General features: G+C 39.2%; 1 protein-coding gene across 1 annotated transcript in view; it reads left to right on the top strand.

The window, feature by feature from the left end:
• The window catches only part of dst (dystonin), a 194,724-nt gene extending 176,655 nt beyond the window's left edge, over positions 1-18,069 (top strand). Inside the window, exons 86-101 of the mRNA XM_066678377.1 lie at positions 950-1,144; positions 2,103-2,231; positions 2,790-2,933; positions 3,745-3,933; positions 4,043-4,172; positions 4,509-4,672; positions 4,766-4,928; positions 5,607-5,761; positions 5,862-5,936; positions 6,582-6,599; positions 9,065-9,182; positions 10,170-10,235; positions 12,952-13,139; positions 13,857-13,967; positions 14,834-14,957; positions 16,974-18,069. Coding sequence (XP_066534474.1) covers positions 950-1,144; positions 2,103-2,231; positions 2,790-2,933; positions 3,745-3,933; positions 4,043-4,172; positions 4,509-4,672; positions 4,766-4,928; positions 5,607-5,761; positions 5,862-5,936; positions 6,582-6,599; positions 9,065-9,182; positions 10,170-10,235; positions 12,952-13,139; positions 13,857-13,967; positions 14,834-14,957; positions 16,974-17,230 — 2,226 coding nt within the window. The 3' untranslated portion in view covers positions 17,231-18,069. The remainder of the gene's footprint in view (positions 1-949; positions 1,145-2,102; positions 2,232-2,789; positions 2,934-3,744; positions 3,934-4,042; positions 4,173-4,508; positions 4,673-4,765; positions 4,929-5,606; positions 5,762-5,861; positions 5,937-6,581; positions 6,600-9,064; positions 9,183-10,169; positions 10,236-12,951; positions 13,140-13,856; positions 13,968-14,833; positions 14,958-16,973) is intronic.
• Positions 18,070-18,285: the final 216 nt, after the last annotated feature.

Genomic DNA, 18,285 nt, shown 5'->3' with positions numbered 1-18,285 from the left:
ATACACAGCTTCTGGGTTCAGCTGTTCAAAGATGAGGGCCTTGGATCACGGAACCGCGAGTGTTTTTAGACTTGTCTAGTCCTGTTAGTGCAGATTCCACCTAATCAGTGCTGATAGATTCTATTCCTCTTGGATGGGACTAAATCAAGAATGAGACTTCTGCCAAAAAACATAGCTCTGGCATCTGTCTTGGGACCAGAGCTGCTGGAATGTCACCCACTATTAGCCCAGGGTGTTCTGTTCTCATAAACCCTCACTGCATGTTAGCTCTAACTGTAATAGTCATAAATATACTTTACTTTCCCCCCTAAAATAAATTAAAATGCACTTTTATATAAGTGTACCCTAGCACATCCTTTGCTAGCATAGAGATGAGTCAGGGGGTGGGGGGTGTGAAATCAAAAAATTTGGGCTGGAGTGGTGTTCGGTGCAATGTAGTTCAACACAGGGATGAAAGGAGAATGATATATAGAAAGAATATAGAAAGAATGATGTATAGAAAGAGCAGTGGAGAGATAATTGGGCCATGGTCCAGCTCCTAAAAGATGTCACGTGGTGACTTCTTATAGCGTTCATGGGATAATGGGAGTGGGTACTCGGTTTATGCCTTACATACTAAAGTATAAAACATCAATATATCACTTGAAATATTAAAATATTATTTAACTGTAATGTTGTTTATCCTATCTGTACTTCTAGCCGTCCTGTGTGAATGCAGAATATGATTAGCATTGTAATTAGCTTGGGAACACAATCGCTGCATTTTGTTCTGTTCCAGTATATACATTGGGGGTTTCAACCTTAGATTATGAGCCTACAGTTACATACCTATGGTAGCGCTTCCATACTTAAGTGACTGTGGAAAGTAATTTCAATGGAATATTAACAAAATGAAAATGTGTGCTTATGTCTTTTTGTGTATGTGTGTGTGTGTTTGTTTGTTTGACAGGTGTTTCAAAAGGAGCTTGGCAAAAGGACAGGCTCTGTGCAAGCTTTGAAGCGCTCAGCCCGGGATCTGATTGAGAACAGCACTGATGATTCTTCATGGGTGAAAGTTCAGATGCAGGACCTAAGCACGCGATGGGATACTGTATGTGCTCTCTCAGTGTCCAAACAGACTCGGTTGGAGCAGGCACTGTGTCAGGTAACACACTCTCTGCACTCACACTGCGCTACACGCAACCAAAATTACACATAAATACATTGCATGTCTTGTCTTGAACACTTAAAATTAACCCTTCAACTGTAAGAGCCTGTTTATTTGTCCACACTTCAGTGGCTCACTCACGTAAGTTCAGAATTACAAAATAGTATAGTTTATAGTTTCCGAAAATGGTTAATATAACAGTAATAATGTATAAAGTGACACAGCAGGTAGTGTCGCAGTCACACAGCTCCAGTCCCGCTCCGGGTGACTGTCTGTGAGGAGTTTGGTGTGTTCTCCCTGTGTCCGCATGTGTTTCCTAGGGTGCTCCCTTTTCCTCCCACGGTGCAAAAACACACGTTGATAGATGGATTGGCGACTTCAAAAGTGTCCATAGGTGTGAGTGTGTGTCGCTCTGTGAAGGACTGGTGCCCCCTCCAGGGTGTATTTCTGCCTTGCGTGGCCTGTGATTCCGGGTAGGCTGGACCCATCACGATCCTGAATTGGATAAGCAGTTACAGACAATGAATGTATGAATGATGAGCGAAAATGTATAAATAAATGTCACGGTTGTCATTTACATTGACAGCGGCAGATATGTATACTTATAATATCGGATTTTGGCATCTGCCCAGAATTCCCATATCAGTGCATGCCTACACAGCATGTTTAATTTTAAACCATAAAGAGATGCAGGAATGAATTATGGTTTCAGTACGCCCACAAACGTACTGAACAAATTCAGGAAAAAAAAAAAAAAACTAATGCAAGAAAACTTTATGATATGACCCTTTAAATGGCAACATGAGTGGCTTAAGATTATTTTTGTTTATATTCGGGAAACATACTGTAATTAATGCTGAACAATCAAGTGGATTGTATATAAATAATTATAATTCTCTGAAATGTATTCCAGCATGGGGTGTGTCATCCCAGTGTCTTATGGTCTGTTTCTCAGGCAGAGGAGTTCCACTCGACTGTTCACATTCTGCTGGAGTGGCTGGCTGAAGCAGAACAGAGCCTCCGTTTCCATGGTTCCTTACCGGATGATGAGAAAGCTCTCCAAAATCTCATTGAACAGCACAAAGCAAGTTTCCATACAGCAACACCAAGCACACAAAGCATTTCCACAGAGCAATCATCCATGTGCCCCTTCATGGAAAAGAAGTGTCATCAATGAGCAAACGCAACAATTTCTTAAAATTGCGATCTGGAATGAATAAAATTCTGGAAATAAACTTTTAGTGCAGCAGTGCTAAAGAAATTGCTCAGATGTATTTGGCCACAGTTCCAGTCTTCTCTTATTAGCTGTTTCTAAAACAGTTTGGGGATTTTGATGTGCTTTGTGTTGCCCATCTGGATTGCTAGTGGAGTAACACAAACCATATATGGCCTCTCAAGCTTTATGAAGCACCTCGGGCCAAAAACAGGACTCGACCTCCGTTATTGCATATCCATTGAGCATGATCTCATATTTTAACCTGAAAAGTTTTGTTCTGAGTCCACATACTTCTCATCAAACATTATTCATACACACAGAATGTGGGTGGGAGGGGAAAAAACCTTGTTGGAAAAAAATGTAAAGTTTCTTTGTTGTGCCTTTGCGTTGGAATCATTGTAATGATAAGCCCTATGTTCTGAGCAGGAATTTATGAAGAGGCTGGAAGAGAAGAGAGTAGCTCTGGGCAAAGCTATCGGCATGGGAGAAGCCATCTTAGCCATCTGTCATCCGGACTCTATCACCACTGTCAAACACTGGAACACCATCATTAAAGCACGCTTTGAGGAGGTCTCTGCTCACACTAGTCACTACACACTCTTATAATGGCAGCATTTACACATACTGCTTCTGTAAAGTACATATGACCCATCTTCACTAGTGTTCAAATAATCCACGTTAATCAGCTTTGTTTCATCATTGGTATGTAAATAATTCTAAACATGGGAAGTTGTATATCTACTATATTTTAACACAGTGTTTTTACAACCACAGCACCCTGTAAAAGTATGCAACATTTCAGGTCATCCCACTATCAAATGTATTAAAAACATACTCTGCATCTGTCTGACAGAGAAAAGACATAAATACACACTCACAAACACACACACACACATACACACACACACACACTCCAATGGAAAATACTGACTAAATTTCTCATCGGGAATATTTAAATGCTGAGTGATAGTTTCAGAATATTGTGACTTGTTTTTCTCTCTATATATATTCTGACTTTATTTCTTGAAATATTATACATTTATTTTTCAGAAGTTTCTGACTGTAATATTGAAGCTGAATTTTGATAAGTTTTATAACCAGTGTTTTTATTTTTTCGTCAACAATGTCAGAATATTTTTGACTGTTGATAAAGGCTTTTAACATTTTATAAAATTGTTCATTAATTGTTATTTGTAAAAAAGTGACATTAATATTAATGTCAATGATTTTGATATGGCTATAAAATTATGTCTTTGTATATCAAGCTGTAGTTTATAGTTATACCTGCTCATTCTTACACAATGCCTACATACAAATGCCTTATTTGTTGTTAGTTTTCCCGCAATCTCATGCGTTTCATTGCATATTTACTGTCTATCAGGTCACAGCATGGGCACGGCAGCATCAGCAGAGGCTCGCCACTGCTCTCAGTGAGCTTCTGGCCACTCAGGAACTGCTGGAGAGTTTGCTGAGCTGGCTGCAGTGGGCAGAGAGCACACTCACAGAGCAAGACAAAGAGGTCTTGCCTCAGGAGATAGAAGAGGTTAAAGCACTTATTGCTGAGCATCAGGTACTGTCGTTACCTTCAGTGGTTCTTCATGTGTGTTATTGCTATTGAGTTCTCTTTGATGAGGTGTTTGCTGTCATTGAATTGAAGCCATATAATTCTCTTTATTTAGAACTTCATGGAGGAGATGACCAGGAAACAACCAGATGTGGACAAAGTTACTAAGACTCATAAGAGGAAAGTCACTGCAGATCCTCCGGTTCAGTCTCAGATTCCTGTGCTGGACAAAGGAAGAACAAGCCGTATGTTTTCACATTTCTTAATGCAGCCACCAAATATATTTCATACGCATTATTGTGTATAAAATTTTTATTTTTAGCCATTATTTAGCAAACGGCTGCTGACGAAACAAAACCTTCATTGATGATTTATTTAATATGAGAAGTGACTGACAGCTGTGCTATACAGTCAATATTTCATACAAACAGATCAGCATGAAAGGTGCACAACTTTTTTTGATAAAACCGTTTTTATATCTGACAGCATCAAAACATTTTTATAACTTCATGCAGAAACAATGTAACTGTTGTTCAATTCATTCGCCTGCTAATGGTTCATACTGTGTTGTTTACAATCAGGAAAAAGATCTCCGACTCAGACTGTGTATCCTACAACAGCTCAGACTCAAATTGAGACCAAGAACCCCAGAGTTAACTTGCTAGTCAGTAAGTGGCAGCAAGTTTGGCTTCTGGCTCTGGATAGGAGAAGAAAGCTCAATGATGCTCTGGACCGACTGGAGGAGGTCAGTTAGACCTTGCAAGCTTCAGCTTAGGTTTACAAAGGCCAAACATGACATTGTGTGATTGATAGCATCTTCTCTCCAATTTTCTCTCAGCTGAAAGAGTTTGCCAACTTTGACTTTGATGTCTGGAGGAAGCGCTACATGCGGTGGATGAACCACAAGAAATCCAGAGTCATGGACTTCTTCCGCCGCATTGATAAGGACCAAGATGGAAAAGTGACTAGACAAGAGTTTATTGAGGGCATCCTTTCTTCAAGTGAGTGAATATTTCATAACTATAGGGTTAAACTTGACTAAATACATGTAATGCATTTCCGCTTTAGTTCAGACAAAAACAATCTCAACTATCCTTAAAATTGTAATCCTTTTGCCATGCTTTCAAAGTTTCGTTAGCCTTGAGGATCATATTCACATTTCATTAATGACTTATCTGCTTCTATAATCAATTTGTTAGATTTATAGATGCAGAACACATTATGGACCTGGCTTGTATTAGATGTACAAATACGTTTTAAAGCTTTTTTTGTAACACATAATTGTAATGGGCGGCACAGTGGCGCAGCAAGTAGGGTCACATTCACACAGCTCCAGGGACATGGAAGTTGTGGGTTCGAGTACCACTCCGGCGTGGCGACTCAAAGTGTCCAGTGATTCTGGGTAGGCTTCGGACCCACTGCGACCCTGAACTGGATAGGTGGTTAAAGTCAATGAATGAATGAATGAATATAATTGTATTTTCTAATTTAAACATTCTCCTGCTCCTCTGCTTTCATTATAGTAATTGTTGCATAGTATTAAAAACAATTAATTAAAAATATATATTTTTTAAGTTCTAAATTCACAATAACTAACTACACAACAATTACCATGAATTAATACTTAATGTGCAAGTCAAGCCTATAATGGAGAACTGTTTTGTCTCTACTGTTTATAGAGTTCCCCACCAGCAGACTGGAGATGAGTGCGGTAGCAGACATTTTCGATCGTGATGGCGATGGCTACATCGATTATTACGAGTTTGTGGCTGCACTGCACCCCAACAAAGATGCCTACAAACCACTCACCGATGCTGACAAGATTGAAGATGAGGTATGTGAAGATTTATATTCCAGCAAGTGAAAGTCAGTGATTCATTTTGTTGTTGAGTTTTATGTCGTTACACATTGACACATACGCTTCATTTTTGTAGGTGACGCGCCAAGTGGCAAAGTGCAAGTGTCCTAAACGGTTCCAAGTGGAACAAATTGGTGCCAACAAATACCGGGTAAGAAACAGACCTTGCTGCTTTTTCTAAGTGAATCCGAGCGTAATGCTTTCATTTATGAAGACTGATGCAGGATGCAAACTGGAGGCCAAAGCAAATACGAAGGTCTGCAGCTCATATCTAGTATTGTGTTGAAAAGAACTTCTCAAGGGCCAATAGCAATTTGAAAGTGTGGAAAATTGGCAGTTCTCCATTGGCCTCTGTCAAACTACTTTCCAAGGCAGACATCATTGCCCCCACAGTTCTGTTGCCAGAAATAATGACTTCATAGCATTTTAATGTGGCAATAGATTTTACATTCTTTTACTAAGAGGGCAAGGACACTGTCAGAACCCATTTAGACATTTATACTCAAAATGACAGGGATTTTATTTTATTTATTCATTTTTTTGAGACCCAAGGAAAATAGTCTTTGCATCTACAGTCAAATTTTGAATTCCTCGCTACAAAACAATGAGTTTAAAACTTTAAAGAGGCAAAATCAAAACGATGTTTAAACTAGTTTAATTGTTAGTAGAATAAGAAACCATTGTATTCCATTATGGTGATTACAAAGTAAATTATCTGAAAAATAAAAATATATAGGAGAGAATGTACAGACAATGTTTCTAATGTTTGTTTTCTTTTTTTTTTTCCACTGTTTAGTTCTACCTTGGAAATCAGGTATATACACACGGTGCTTTTCATGTTGTGCTGTGGTGGTTGTCTATTATTGGGTGTGTGTGTGTGGGGGGGTGTTTAACCAATTGATTTAAAAATATATATTTCTTTATTCACTTTTCCACAACTTAAGTCTTAAGCTCAGAAGCGGATAAGCATACCTATAATAATTAAGAATACTTTTAAGAGTGCTCTCTCTCAATCCTAGCTTGTTTTTCTTTGATTGTAGTACACATATTTGTTATAATTTATTTGGTCCTTCTTTCGTGAGAAAGCATGTTGTGTGGCAGAGAGGGAGAGAGAGAGAGAGAGAGAGAGAGAGAGAGAGAGAGAGAGAGAGAGAGAGAGAGAGAGAGGGGAAAGGAGTGCTTAAAAGCCTCCTCCACTGTGCTAAAAATGTTGAAATGTATTAGTCAGAAGAATGACTCCAAACATGGTGTGGGCCACTATGTGAAGTAAATAAATAAAGATATTTATCAAGGTTCTAAAGTGCAGAACATTACTTAAAGACTGATTATCAATGTTAGATTAATGGTTGAATGAGAAACTATTTTAAGCACAAGGCTGAAGAAAGTGGTTTCTCTCCACCTTAGCCATACTCAGTTTGTGTTGGAACAAATGGAATTTTAGGCCTTTTTAGGAAGTTTCATTAAATCATGAATTTATATGGTCAAGCCTTGCATATCTGCTTTTGAGATACAGTGTATTTCTAACCACCTTTTTCCTCCCTGTTCAGTATGTGTGTTCTGATGTGTTCATCGTTTGGGAGCTTTGAAGTGTAACACAAAGTGTGCACTTGCCTTCTATTGCTTTCTGTAACGTCCTTGGCATGCTTTTACTTCCAGCTCAAAAGGACTTTAACCCAAGCTGAAATAATAACTGATGATTGAGGGGTTTTTTTCCTTTCCTTTTTTCCTGGCTGACATTAAAACCTAAGCCTGAAAAAATAGTCATTTTTTTATGGTTTGTTTATTTTATTATTATTTAAAAACAGCATAATCACATAAAACATGCTTTCTCAAGGTCATGCCTTGGAAAGGCACATGGTTATTCATAGCTGGTGGGATTTGATTGGGAGGGATTCATGCAAGATTCATTTTTTTGTTCCTCTGCTTGTTGTCAGGCTTTTTTTTTATGTTGTCATGTGCACCTGTCTGTTGCATTTTTTTGCTGTTCCACGTCAACTGAACCAATTCTTTCGACAGTTTGGTCTCGTTCACTGCTTACATGACCCCTTAATCGCCGATGAGAGTATAACAAACAGGGACAATCAAAATCTAAACCCCCAACTGCACGTTGCTGTTTTGGAAAGCTGTATCCTGGTAAATGGTCATCTTTAAGCTTTGTTGTGAATTCCTTTTTTTGAGTATTTCTTACGTGATCATGCTTCAAAAATCATCCCTCTCCCCCTACAATCACCAAATTCACCAGTGGCATTAAATCATTCTGGTTATCACATAATCGGAGCAGAGGCCAGAGAAAGGCTCAGCCAGAGGGTCATCAATGTGTTGATCGTGTTTGGTGTTAAGAGAGTCCAGTCATCTTTCCATATTGTTCCATTGGAGTCTAGCCATATTGGTTCTGCATCAGTGTCAACACACGCACACATCTTCTATGAGTATGGTGGTTTTGTAGTTCTAGGGACTGCAACCTTTGTATGTATTGCTGGTTTGTGGAAAGATTTTTTTCTTTGTTTCCAGTCTGATTTCTTCTTATTTTACCAGAAAGCATGAGGCCATAATTTTGTGTGTTTGTGTGTTGTGAAATCAGCGACAACATGGCCACATCCAACTGGCAAATTTCATTTTGACAGAAAGCCTTGCTGGTCGTATTAGCTTCTATCGTAGGTATTCAGCTTGTAGGACTCTGTCCAGTGCCAAATATAACTTTTCGCTATCTTTATCTGCTGTTGTGCTTCTGCAAAGGTGGACTGACAACACTACAGCACACTCTAGTGGTGTCAGCATAGTGTTGAACTGATCTGGAACCAAACCATGCTACAGGCCTGATTAACATATTACCACACTTTAAATCAGACGACTTTGAAGCACATCACCGGTCCCAAAGAATGGCATGTGCACATTCACATAAATCAGGGATTTAAACCAGTTGGATTGACCATTCATTTGTATGTCCTCTGGAATGAGACCAATGTCATGTCTTGATCCTAAAAATTTGTCTCGTGACCATTCAGCTGGGCAACAGGCGCAAACAGAATCAAACAGAAGCTTATGGAAGCAAAATCTGAATACACAATCTGATTCATATGACCACATGGACACTTATTCATCCCTCCCTTATAGTTAGCATATGCAGAATGTGCTCATAATGTTTTAAGAACATTAGATGTGGTCAATAAAGACCAGTGTCGTGTCCAGTTTGCACTGTTACTCAGCTGTGGGGTTGTCTCATTGTGATTGTAAAACAGTGACTCAGCACTGACTCTCTGGTCTTTGCTCCTTGCCCAGTTTGGAGACTCTCAGCAGCTTAGGCTGGTGCGGATCTTGCGCAGTACTGTCATGGTGCGAGTGGGAGGAGGCTGGATGGCCCTGGACGAGTTTTTAGTCAAGAACGACCCATGCAGAGGTAATCCTTTTTTGTTTCTTTAGTTCAAATATAAAGTGTCCATATTCCACTTTTGTCTTGTATATTGAGGTCTAATTATGACATTTATATGGTTTTAGGTGCCTACAGTATTATACATCTTTTGACATTTTACCAACCTCACTTTAAATCTAAGCAATAAAAGGGCTGTTGTTTTGTCACAGTGGCTTTCAGATGAAGCACTGAAACACCCCTTTTAACTTCAGTGTGAATGGGCAGGGCTCAACTTCTATCAGCACAATATGTAGTATGTAAGGATGTTGTTTTTTGTGACATCATAAAAATGTGGTTTCAAAATGGGCTGCTTATTTCACATATGGGTGGATGGTGATTATAAACTAAAAATGGGGTTTCCATGACATTGGCCCTGTAAATTACAGCAAAAGAACACTATTGATGAGAAGCCTTGTGTAGTGTGTTGTATAGTTCAAGAGATATGTTTTAGCTCAAATTTACATTGACATTTGTTTTTAAAAGATAAAGTCTAAGATTATTGACCATTGAGTAATTTATTTGGCTAAACAGAATGAATATTAAGACCTAAAATAAGCGTGATTTGGTCACAGTCCAAAGAAATGCATGTATCTCTATTAATGTCAATTTTCGGTTTATTCATTTGAACACAGCAGCTGTGATGAATGGACCAATAGAAATGCTCCAAATTACTTGGAATAAACTCCTTTTTACATTGACTCCCATGGAAAGTTAAGAAGGTTTTTATCCTTCTCCTTTAAAGTTACTATTTAGTATGCATGTTGTTCTTTGGACAGCGACGATATGTATTTCCAATTATTGGTCATGTACTAAATTGAGTCTGCTTCTGATTGGCTGTGTTTGGTATTCTGAGAGCTTGCTGCCATGTTCCTACTAAGCTTTCTCTGTGTTCTTCTATCTGTCCTTCTACTGTTCTCCTGCTGAATGTTCCTCCTGAATTCTACGTGTTATGAACCCAACTATTATTTCTTCTAGTTCATCACCACGGGAGTAAAATGTTGCGCTCGGAATCAAACTCGTCAATTACTCAGTCTCCTATAGGTTGGCAACTCTCACACTTTCTCTCCTTGCTCCATCCCAGTGGTATGTGTGCATCAATGTGTGATTGTGTGTGTGTGTGTGTGGGCATACCCTCTGCAGTGATGGTATTCTCATTAACATTAATCTCATGCTACCTTCTTGCATGCAGCTGTTTGTTGCATCACGTTACTGGCTGCTTTTTTTTCCCTTCAGCCTCTGCTGTCTCTCTGTTTTCAGCCCCTTGCATTGCAACCATGACAATCTCACTTGGGATAGATGTTCTTAATTCAGCACTAGGAAGGGTTTGGCTTGGTATGATACAGTTGGCACGTTGTAGTGTTAGTTTTACAATGTTTAATAGCCTGCTTTAAAAACCCATTAATTAAAAGATGTGTGATTAACATTACAAATTGTTCACAGAAAATAGTTGGCACATTTTAATACTCTACATTTATTTATTTTTTTTACTACATCAGGACATGAATCAGGATCATCACAATCACTTGTTTAAAATATATTAAACCACTTTTAATAGCAAACTGATTCAAATAAATTGGTTTACAACTAGTTTACAATATGAATGATAAACATGAAACTCTGAAACTCTCTACAAGTGGCAGTTATTATTACCACTGAACTTGCATTGCTGAGTATCCCTGAAAGAGAGGAAAAACCCACACAACTTGGATGTATATTTGTAGGAACAAATTTAAAGTACAGGAAATAAAATTAAATATTTCAAATTTCTGTGCATACAGAGAAATGGTAGGTAACCATCTTTAAATATATTTTGATTATACATGACATGTATAACAGTATTCAGTCTATATGAAAGCTGATATGTTGGAGCAGACTGAAAAAGAACAAGTAATGATACATTTTAAATTTACCATAACAAGAGCAAAGAGAAACTAGGCAAGTCTAATTTAGCCGGACCGCCATTAGCTATATATCCATTTTCACAGAGGTTTGTCTGGCATTTCAGAAACAGGAAAGCCCAAAATACATACCCTTGTCATTGGAAGGTCTGGAGAAGCTTTGGTGCTTCATATCAATGTCTTTGTTTACAATAATAACAAACAATACAAATAGTTTATCTTCTCAGTTGCAGACATTGTGTGTATGATCATGGAAAGCCTGTTATTTTCTGTTCATACAAAGCTACAATAACTGAATTCGTTATAGGGACAGACAAGATGACTTTGTTAAATATATAGAAGAAAACAAAAGGCTGGGTCACAGAAACATTCTCCAAACATACAGACTATAATAAATATTACCTCAACAACGTTCAACACATTTCTGTCTGAGGCTCCAGTAAAACACTGAACTGGTGGACCTACAGCACTGAAGCGGCACGAGTGTGTCCCAATTCACCTCTCAACTCTCTGACCCCTTAAACACTTGAACAAGCATTTTTTAGGTCCCAAAAAGAGGACTTGTCCAGGGAAAAGAGGACGTTAGTCACCGCAGAACGGTTCCAAATTTAGTTCATGAACTGAAATGTGAAATATGGCTGAGCTAACAACGTACAGTTTAGTGGTGTAGTGGCGCCACCTTAAGTTCTCTCTGTGAAATACGGCTGAATTAACAGTTCCTACTCGCGCATGCGCATTTTAACATTAGGTGTCAGTCAGTCAGTAAGCGCATATGCCTCTTCTAGGCTTTTACCTATCAAGGGGCACTAAATCCAGCTGAGCATGGCTAATTATGTTATGTTTGTAATGAAACATTAATGAAACATGCACTTGGTCAGTGTTCAATTACATGAAAATTCATGTATATTATGCTCAGGAAAGCATACTCGGTTACTGTGATATAATTATAATCTATCACAATGTATAACTAATGCACATTTGTAATATCAAATTTGAAACAAAAGAAAATATAACATGAAATTAAAATTGAAAATATGAAATTAAACATATATAAAGTAAAGAAAATGAGTATAAAATGAACAGCTCGCTAGACAGTCAAGAGTCTAGCAGCCTTAATATTCAAAGCTTCAGCCTTTTAGGTGCTTCCATAAGTAATTAAAAGTTTACATATACCTAGGTCCATAAATTCACTAAAATTAGTATTATACTGCCTGTGATCCTCAGGCTACTCAAAGTGATTTTTGCATTAAACATACATATATGACTGAAGTAAATATCAGAGATTTTTCAAAATGCTTTTATAAGAGACTTACAAAATCTGAAATGTGAAATCTGATATCTGTATATACCCAGATAATCTACAATTTTCATGCTGGTCTCTTTTACAGTATGAACCTGAGCCTCATGGACACATTTCAGTGTGTTTCAGCGGCTCGAATTAAACCTTTTTCTATAGTATATTCTGAATATGTAATTTAAAAAGTTTTTAGATTTAAAAGTGACCACATCTGAAAATGATCCCTACATTACTTGATTTATCAAATTATTGGTAAAAGCAGCCCAGAGTATATTATTTAACATCTAGTTGTTTCCTTTGAGGGAATTTGTCATATTTTTCCATAGAGCTCAATGATGTGAAACTGCATGTCACCTGCTCATATCATGTAGTATCCCTCAATCATCAGAGTCTCTCATTTTTTTCTCAGAACCCACTGCCGTCACTACAGGTTCATTTGACCCATTTATAAAATGGGCCTCATTTCCCAAACCACCTTCTCCATACAATCACCTCCCTTCAAAGCCCACCCTTCCGTGTCCTTCTAGTAGTTCTCGACTCATTGCTGTCTGCTTCTCTTCAGCTAAGGGCAGAACCAACGTGGAGCTGCGAGAGAAGTTCATCCTTCCAGAAGGCACCACGCAGGTGATGGCCAGCTTTCGCTACAGAGGCCGAAGGTCACGGCCGTCGTCGAGGGGCGCCTCCCCTAACAGATCAAACTCCAGCCTCAGCTGTCCTGCCCATCATAACCAAGCTGCTCCCGGCAGCAAGGTAATATGTTTGTCATAGCTTGTTTTTAGGCATACACCTGCAATATCATTGATTAACCCATTATTAGTAGCTTTCATGTTACTGTTTATTGAGTTTCCACATTGTCCATCTTGTCCTTTTTACAAAAGAAGGGTTCACCACTTTTTTATTTTCTCAAAAATTTCAAATGTTTAAATTTAAAGACTTTAGATGAAAGCTCCAGGGAGCACAAATCATTTATGCTCACACAAGTTTGTTTTAAAGTAGACCCTATAAAGAAATGTCCTCTGTCCATATTATGTCTATATTATATGAGGATTGGGCTGTAGAGCAGAAGCAATGAAACTCCATCATGTATCTCGTAGATAAGATGAAGTTTGTGATCAACATCTAGTCATCTCATATCCATCTCCATACCTAACTTCATTATTTCTCCCGTGGTTGAAATGCCATCAAATCCTCACAACAATGTTTAAGCATGTAGTCTAAAGCCTTTTCAGAAGAGCAGGAGTTGTAATTGCCACAAACACTCTACACTTTCTCTACACTTATTATTATACACATATTGATTTGTTTTCTCTGGGACTTTAAACAGATAGTCTACACCAGATTACATTAAACTGTCTGAAATTCAGGGTTTTTTAAACCTAGGATAAAATTTTGATTAACTGGTGAACCACTTCCATTCAAACCCCATTTTGTGTATTCATGTCTTTCACCTCCCATTGTTCCTCACAGACTCCCCAACATTTAACGCGCAATTATGATAAACCCTGGCTGACCAACAGCAAATCAGCTAGTCCTCTAAAATCATCCGACTCCTTTGAAAACCAAGGGTCATCCAATGAGGTATAGTGAATAAAGAGACGTGACAAATTCGACATATCAAGAGCTTATCTAACCACAGCCTTTAACCCCCTATCGGTTTCCTTCTCTATACCTGAGGTTAACTCTATGATATTTAAATGATGTCCAGACTCACACTTTGGTTTGCCAAAGCATGATGACTGCCATTTGTAGGGTTCTGATTAACAACGAAAAGAAGCTCTAATTATGATGTTGCATTAGAAAAGGTTTCATATTAACATACAGGGTTGGCTTTTTATTGTCTATAAATAGAAACAGGGTTGGGACACTAACAAACTTTCTCCTTACAGTTGGGTTTTGCTGGTCAACTTTTAACTACTAACTAAAATAGGAACAAATTTTTCTGTAACTGCTTTAGGATATGCCTTTCCATTCTGCCATTCTGTTTTTTATTTATTTATGTATGTATTTATTTATTTATTTATGTTTACTAAATTGCTTTCTCTACAATAAATGAGGTCTTCTCCTTCTCCAAATTTTCCCATGTAGCTTCTAATGTGAGGCATTACTCTACCTTTCAGTTTTAATATCCTGTGGCCATGTGATGGTTCAGCTGTAGCTTTAGAATGACACTGGTAATTAGAAAATTGAATCTCTTTAATTTGAATTACATATAGTGATGTGGTCTGAGGACTGGCACTCCAGCCATAACGTGACTAACCAACTGGAGTCTGCAGGGTATATTTATCTATTTAAAATCAGTTCACATTACTAATATCCAAATAACTACTTTGGAGAGAGAGAGAGAGAGAGAGAGAGAGAGAGAGAGAGAGAGAGAGAGAGAGAGAGAGACCTTAAACTATCTTCCTGTACAATTCTGACTGTTCTCTAATAAACCTCTTTGACAGAATACACCCATCCAAGGCAGCAAGCTCCGTCTGCCTGGCTATTTGTCAGGGAAGGGCTTTCAGTCTGCAGAGGAGGGCACCCTGATAAACGCAGCTGTTTTGAAGGCCAGGGGTCAAGCCATTGGTGAGTTACAGTCCTGTGTTCTGTAAAAACTGCTTCCGTTGTCAAAGTGAGAGTGTGTTGAAAAATCAGATTCACACCGTTTTTTTATGTTTGTGAGACTTGTTGTGAAGTGATGCTTAGTCAAAGTCAAACAACTCCAGGGACCTGGAGGTTGTGGGTTCAAGTCCCGCTCCGGGTGACTGTCTGTGAGGGGTTTGTTGTGTTGTCCATGTGGGGTGCTCCGGTTTTCTCTCACAGTCCAAAAACACACGTTGGTAGGTGAATTGACGACTCAAAAGTGTCTGTAGGTGTAAGTGTGTGAGTAAATGTGTGAGTGTGTGTGTCGCCTTGTGAAGGACTGGTGCCCCCTCCAGGGTGTGTTCCTGCCTTGCGCCCAATGATTCCGGGTAGGCTCCGGACCCACCGCGACCCTGAGCTGGATAAGCGGTAACAGACAATGAATGAAGTAATAATGGAAATGTATACACCTGTAATCATGCAATCAATACCTCAGTCATCACACATGTGCTTAAAACTGCTTTGTAATTAGCTGTTTGCTGTTTAGAGCTAGAAACAACAAAAGCAACTGACATCAGTTCACAGCTCAATGCATGTGGTTTGCAGGATTCTGAATGAAGCTCATAAGCTTGCACTGCAAGTTAGCTACATTAACCATGAGGCAAAAAAACAAAAAAGATATTACAATACACATCTGCTCATCCATTATTCTTCTGAAATAGACAATGGTTATACTGGTATTAATCAGTGGTGGAATGAATTACAAACACATGATTCAGGCAGGATTATAGTTTTTGAGTCACAGATCAGATTGTTTTTCAGATCACCAGATAGAAAATAAAACTGGCACTTGACTGACCTTCAACATTGAAATATAATTGAAATAAGGTCATTTCGTTATTTCATTGAAACAACATTGAAACCAATTTAAAGTCGGTTAAAGTCCCGCTCCGGGTGACTGTCTGTGAGGAGTTGGTGTGTTCTCCCTGTGTCTGTGTGGGTTTCCTCCGGGTGCTCCGGTTTCCTCCCACAGTCCAAAAACACACGTTGGTAGGTGGACTGGTGACTCAAAAGTGTCCGTAGGTGTGAGTGTGTGTGTATGTATGTGTCACCCTGTGAAGAACTGATGAATGAATGAATGTTGTGGTGTGATGTGATGTCATTGATCAGTTTCATTTCCGTTCTACATTAAAACGGAAGAGTAGAGTGTAGCCCATCACTCTAAGGTCGACTTGCATCAAGATTTCTCCATTATCCCCCAGCGTATAAGTCTCCACTCTTCACACAAATAGAGCTCTGCTCTCCGCAGACCCCAGAGCAATGTCGCTGCAGTCGTGTTCGCTCTGGCTCTAGTGGCACAGTGTTTACAAACTGTAACAGTTTTATCCACACGCTCCATTGCGGTGACACACTGCTGCTCTGTCTGTATGTCCTCACGGCACCTCTGAGTCAGGAATTAGGGAATCGTTACTGTAAAAAGCTATAGCAGCAGTAAAACTGCATTCCACTCTGTTGTGGTTAAATTTTGCAGATTAATCCGCAGTTCACACGTGTCCTGAATCTGCGTGGGGGCCATATGGGCCACAGAATATCCGTTACCTCGGTAGTATTAATAGTTTACCCCTCTCTGCTGCAGTAACAGCTTCTTGTTTTAGTAAAGCTTTACAAAAAATCTTGGGGCATTTCTCTAAAACATTTGATAGCATTCAGACTCATAAGCAGTAGTGAGGTTTTGGATGATTAGTTCTGGTTCGCACGCAACACTCCAACTCATCCCGAAGTGATAGAGCAGTGGAGCTTTGTGACCTTAATCTCATGCGCAGATGCTCTAGAGCATGTCATCTCATGCTTTTCTATGGGCTTTTACGAGCCAGGCCTTATATCAAGGGTGTCTACAAATTTTGGACATAAGGTGTATCTTGGTTTATCAATTGCACTTTTAAAAACAGTAAAGGTCTTGAAATCATTTCAAAATCAGATGAAATCATTAAGACATTATTGCACCTCTTCCCTCCTCAGGCCCCAGTAAGATTCCCAGCAGGCCGGGCAGTAAAGCGGGCAGCCGAGGGAGCAGCCGCAGAGGAAGTGACGCATCTGATTTCGACATCTCTGACATCCAGTCCGTCTGCTCAGACATGTCGGAGACAGTGACGGACTCAGGAAGGCCCACGCCCCGGTCAGCATCCCGCCAGCACGGAGGCAAGCCTTCCAAAATCCCCACCCCCCAGAGGCGGAGCACGCCCACCAGCAAACTGGCCAAATCCACCAAGAGATAGTCAGTAGCCTGGCTTTGGTAACAGAGAGAGACCAGCCTACACCTCCACCGCACTGTGCTGGCCAACACTGGACGGAGACTGGACACCCCTTAGACACTAAAGACTGCAAAACAACCATTATTTAAAACTAAAACAGTGTAGCAAGATGTAAATTATTCTGTGGCAAAACGTGGCGAAAGAGAAGCGCGTGAGTGGAATGTGATGGTTTTGTGTATTTGTCCTGTATTTTTATTTTATTTTGTGAATAATGTCGCATCAGATTATTATTATAATTATTATTATTATTTTATTTGATCCCTGCTACGCCTGGAGAGGTTAGCACCAGTGGGAAAGAAAGACTGTACATTGTGAAGCAAACTAACAGGCTTCCACATCGTTTGACTGAGCTGAAGCTGAATGTACTGTAACCTCCTCAAGCTGAGACGCTTGTGAGCAATGGTATGCCACTGTATATCGCCAGGGCACCACGACTATTTATTCATCTATTTAAAGTGCAATGATGTGCTGCTGATAATGCATTTTAAAAGGGCAATACAATATTTTAACTGTAACCACAGCAACTGCCCATCTTAAAACAAACACTACAGAGAACCTGGTCATGGCCTTCAAACAGTCCGTCATACCCACCTGATGCATTCGCAAATATCATTTATTTATCATCATCCATTTCTTGCATTGTGTGCCATTTAACCTTGACAGGAACCTCAGGAGGTTTCTGACAGTAGATGTTCATAAGTGCATTCATGTCTGTGTACTGTATGGGTCTTTTATTTTTGCCTGGGTGACAGTGGCTTACTCACAACCTTTTTTGTAATAAATCTGCTTGCAGAAAGCTATGACGGTATAAAAGCAAAGCTGCCTCATCTGTTTTCATCTGTACAGCATGTTTCTTGAAAAAAAAAAAGTCAGTGTAGCGGCCGAAACAAGGACGTATTGTGTCAGATGCAGATGTACGCAATAATGTTTAAATCAGTCTTAAGTCCTAAATAGGACGTTTTCACGAGATGTACGAGCTGGGGGGAAAGACAACGTCAGCATTCTGGTGCTTCCAGTGT

Source organism: Hoplias malabaricus, chromosome 8 (assembly GCF_029633855.1).
Source record: "Hoplias malabaricus isolate fHopMal1 chromosome 8, fHopMal1.hap1, whole genome shotgun sequence".
Taxonomy (NCBI): domain Eukaryota; kingdom Metazoa; phylum Chordata; class Actinopteri; order Characiformes; family Erythrinidae; genus Hoplias; species Hoplias malabaricus.
The sequence above is the reverse complement of the archived record's forward strand: the minus strand, read 5'-3'. Positions and strand labels throughout refer to the sequence as shown.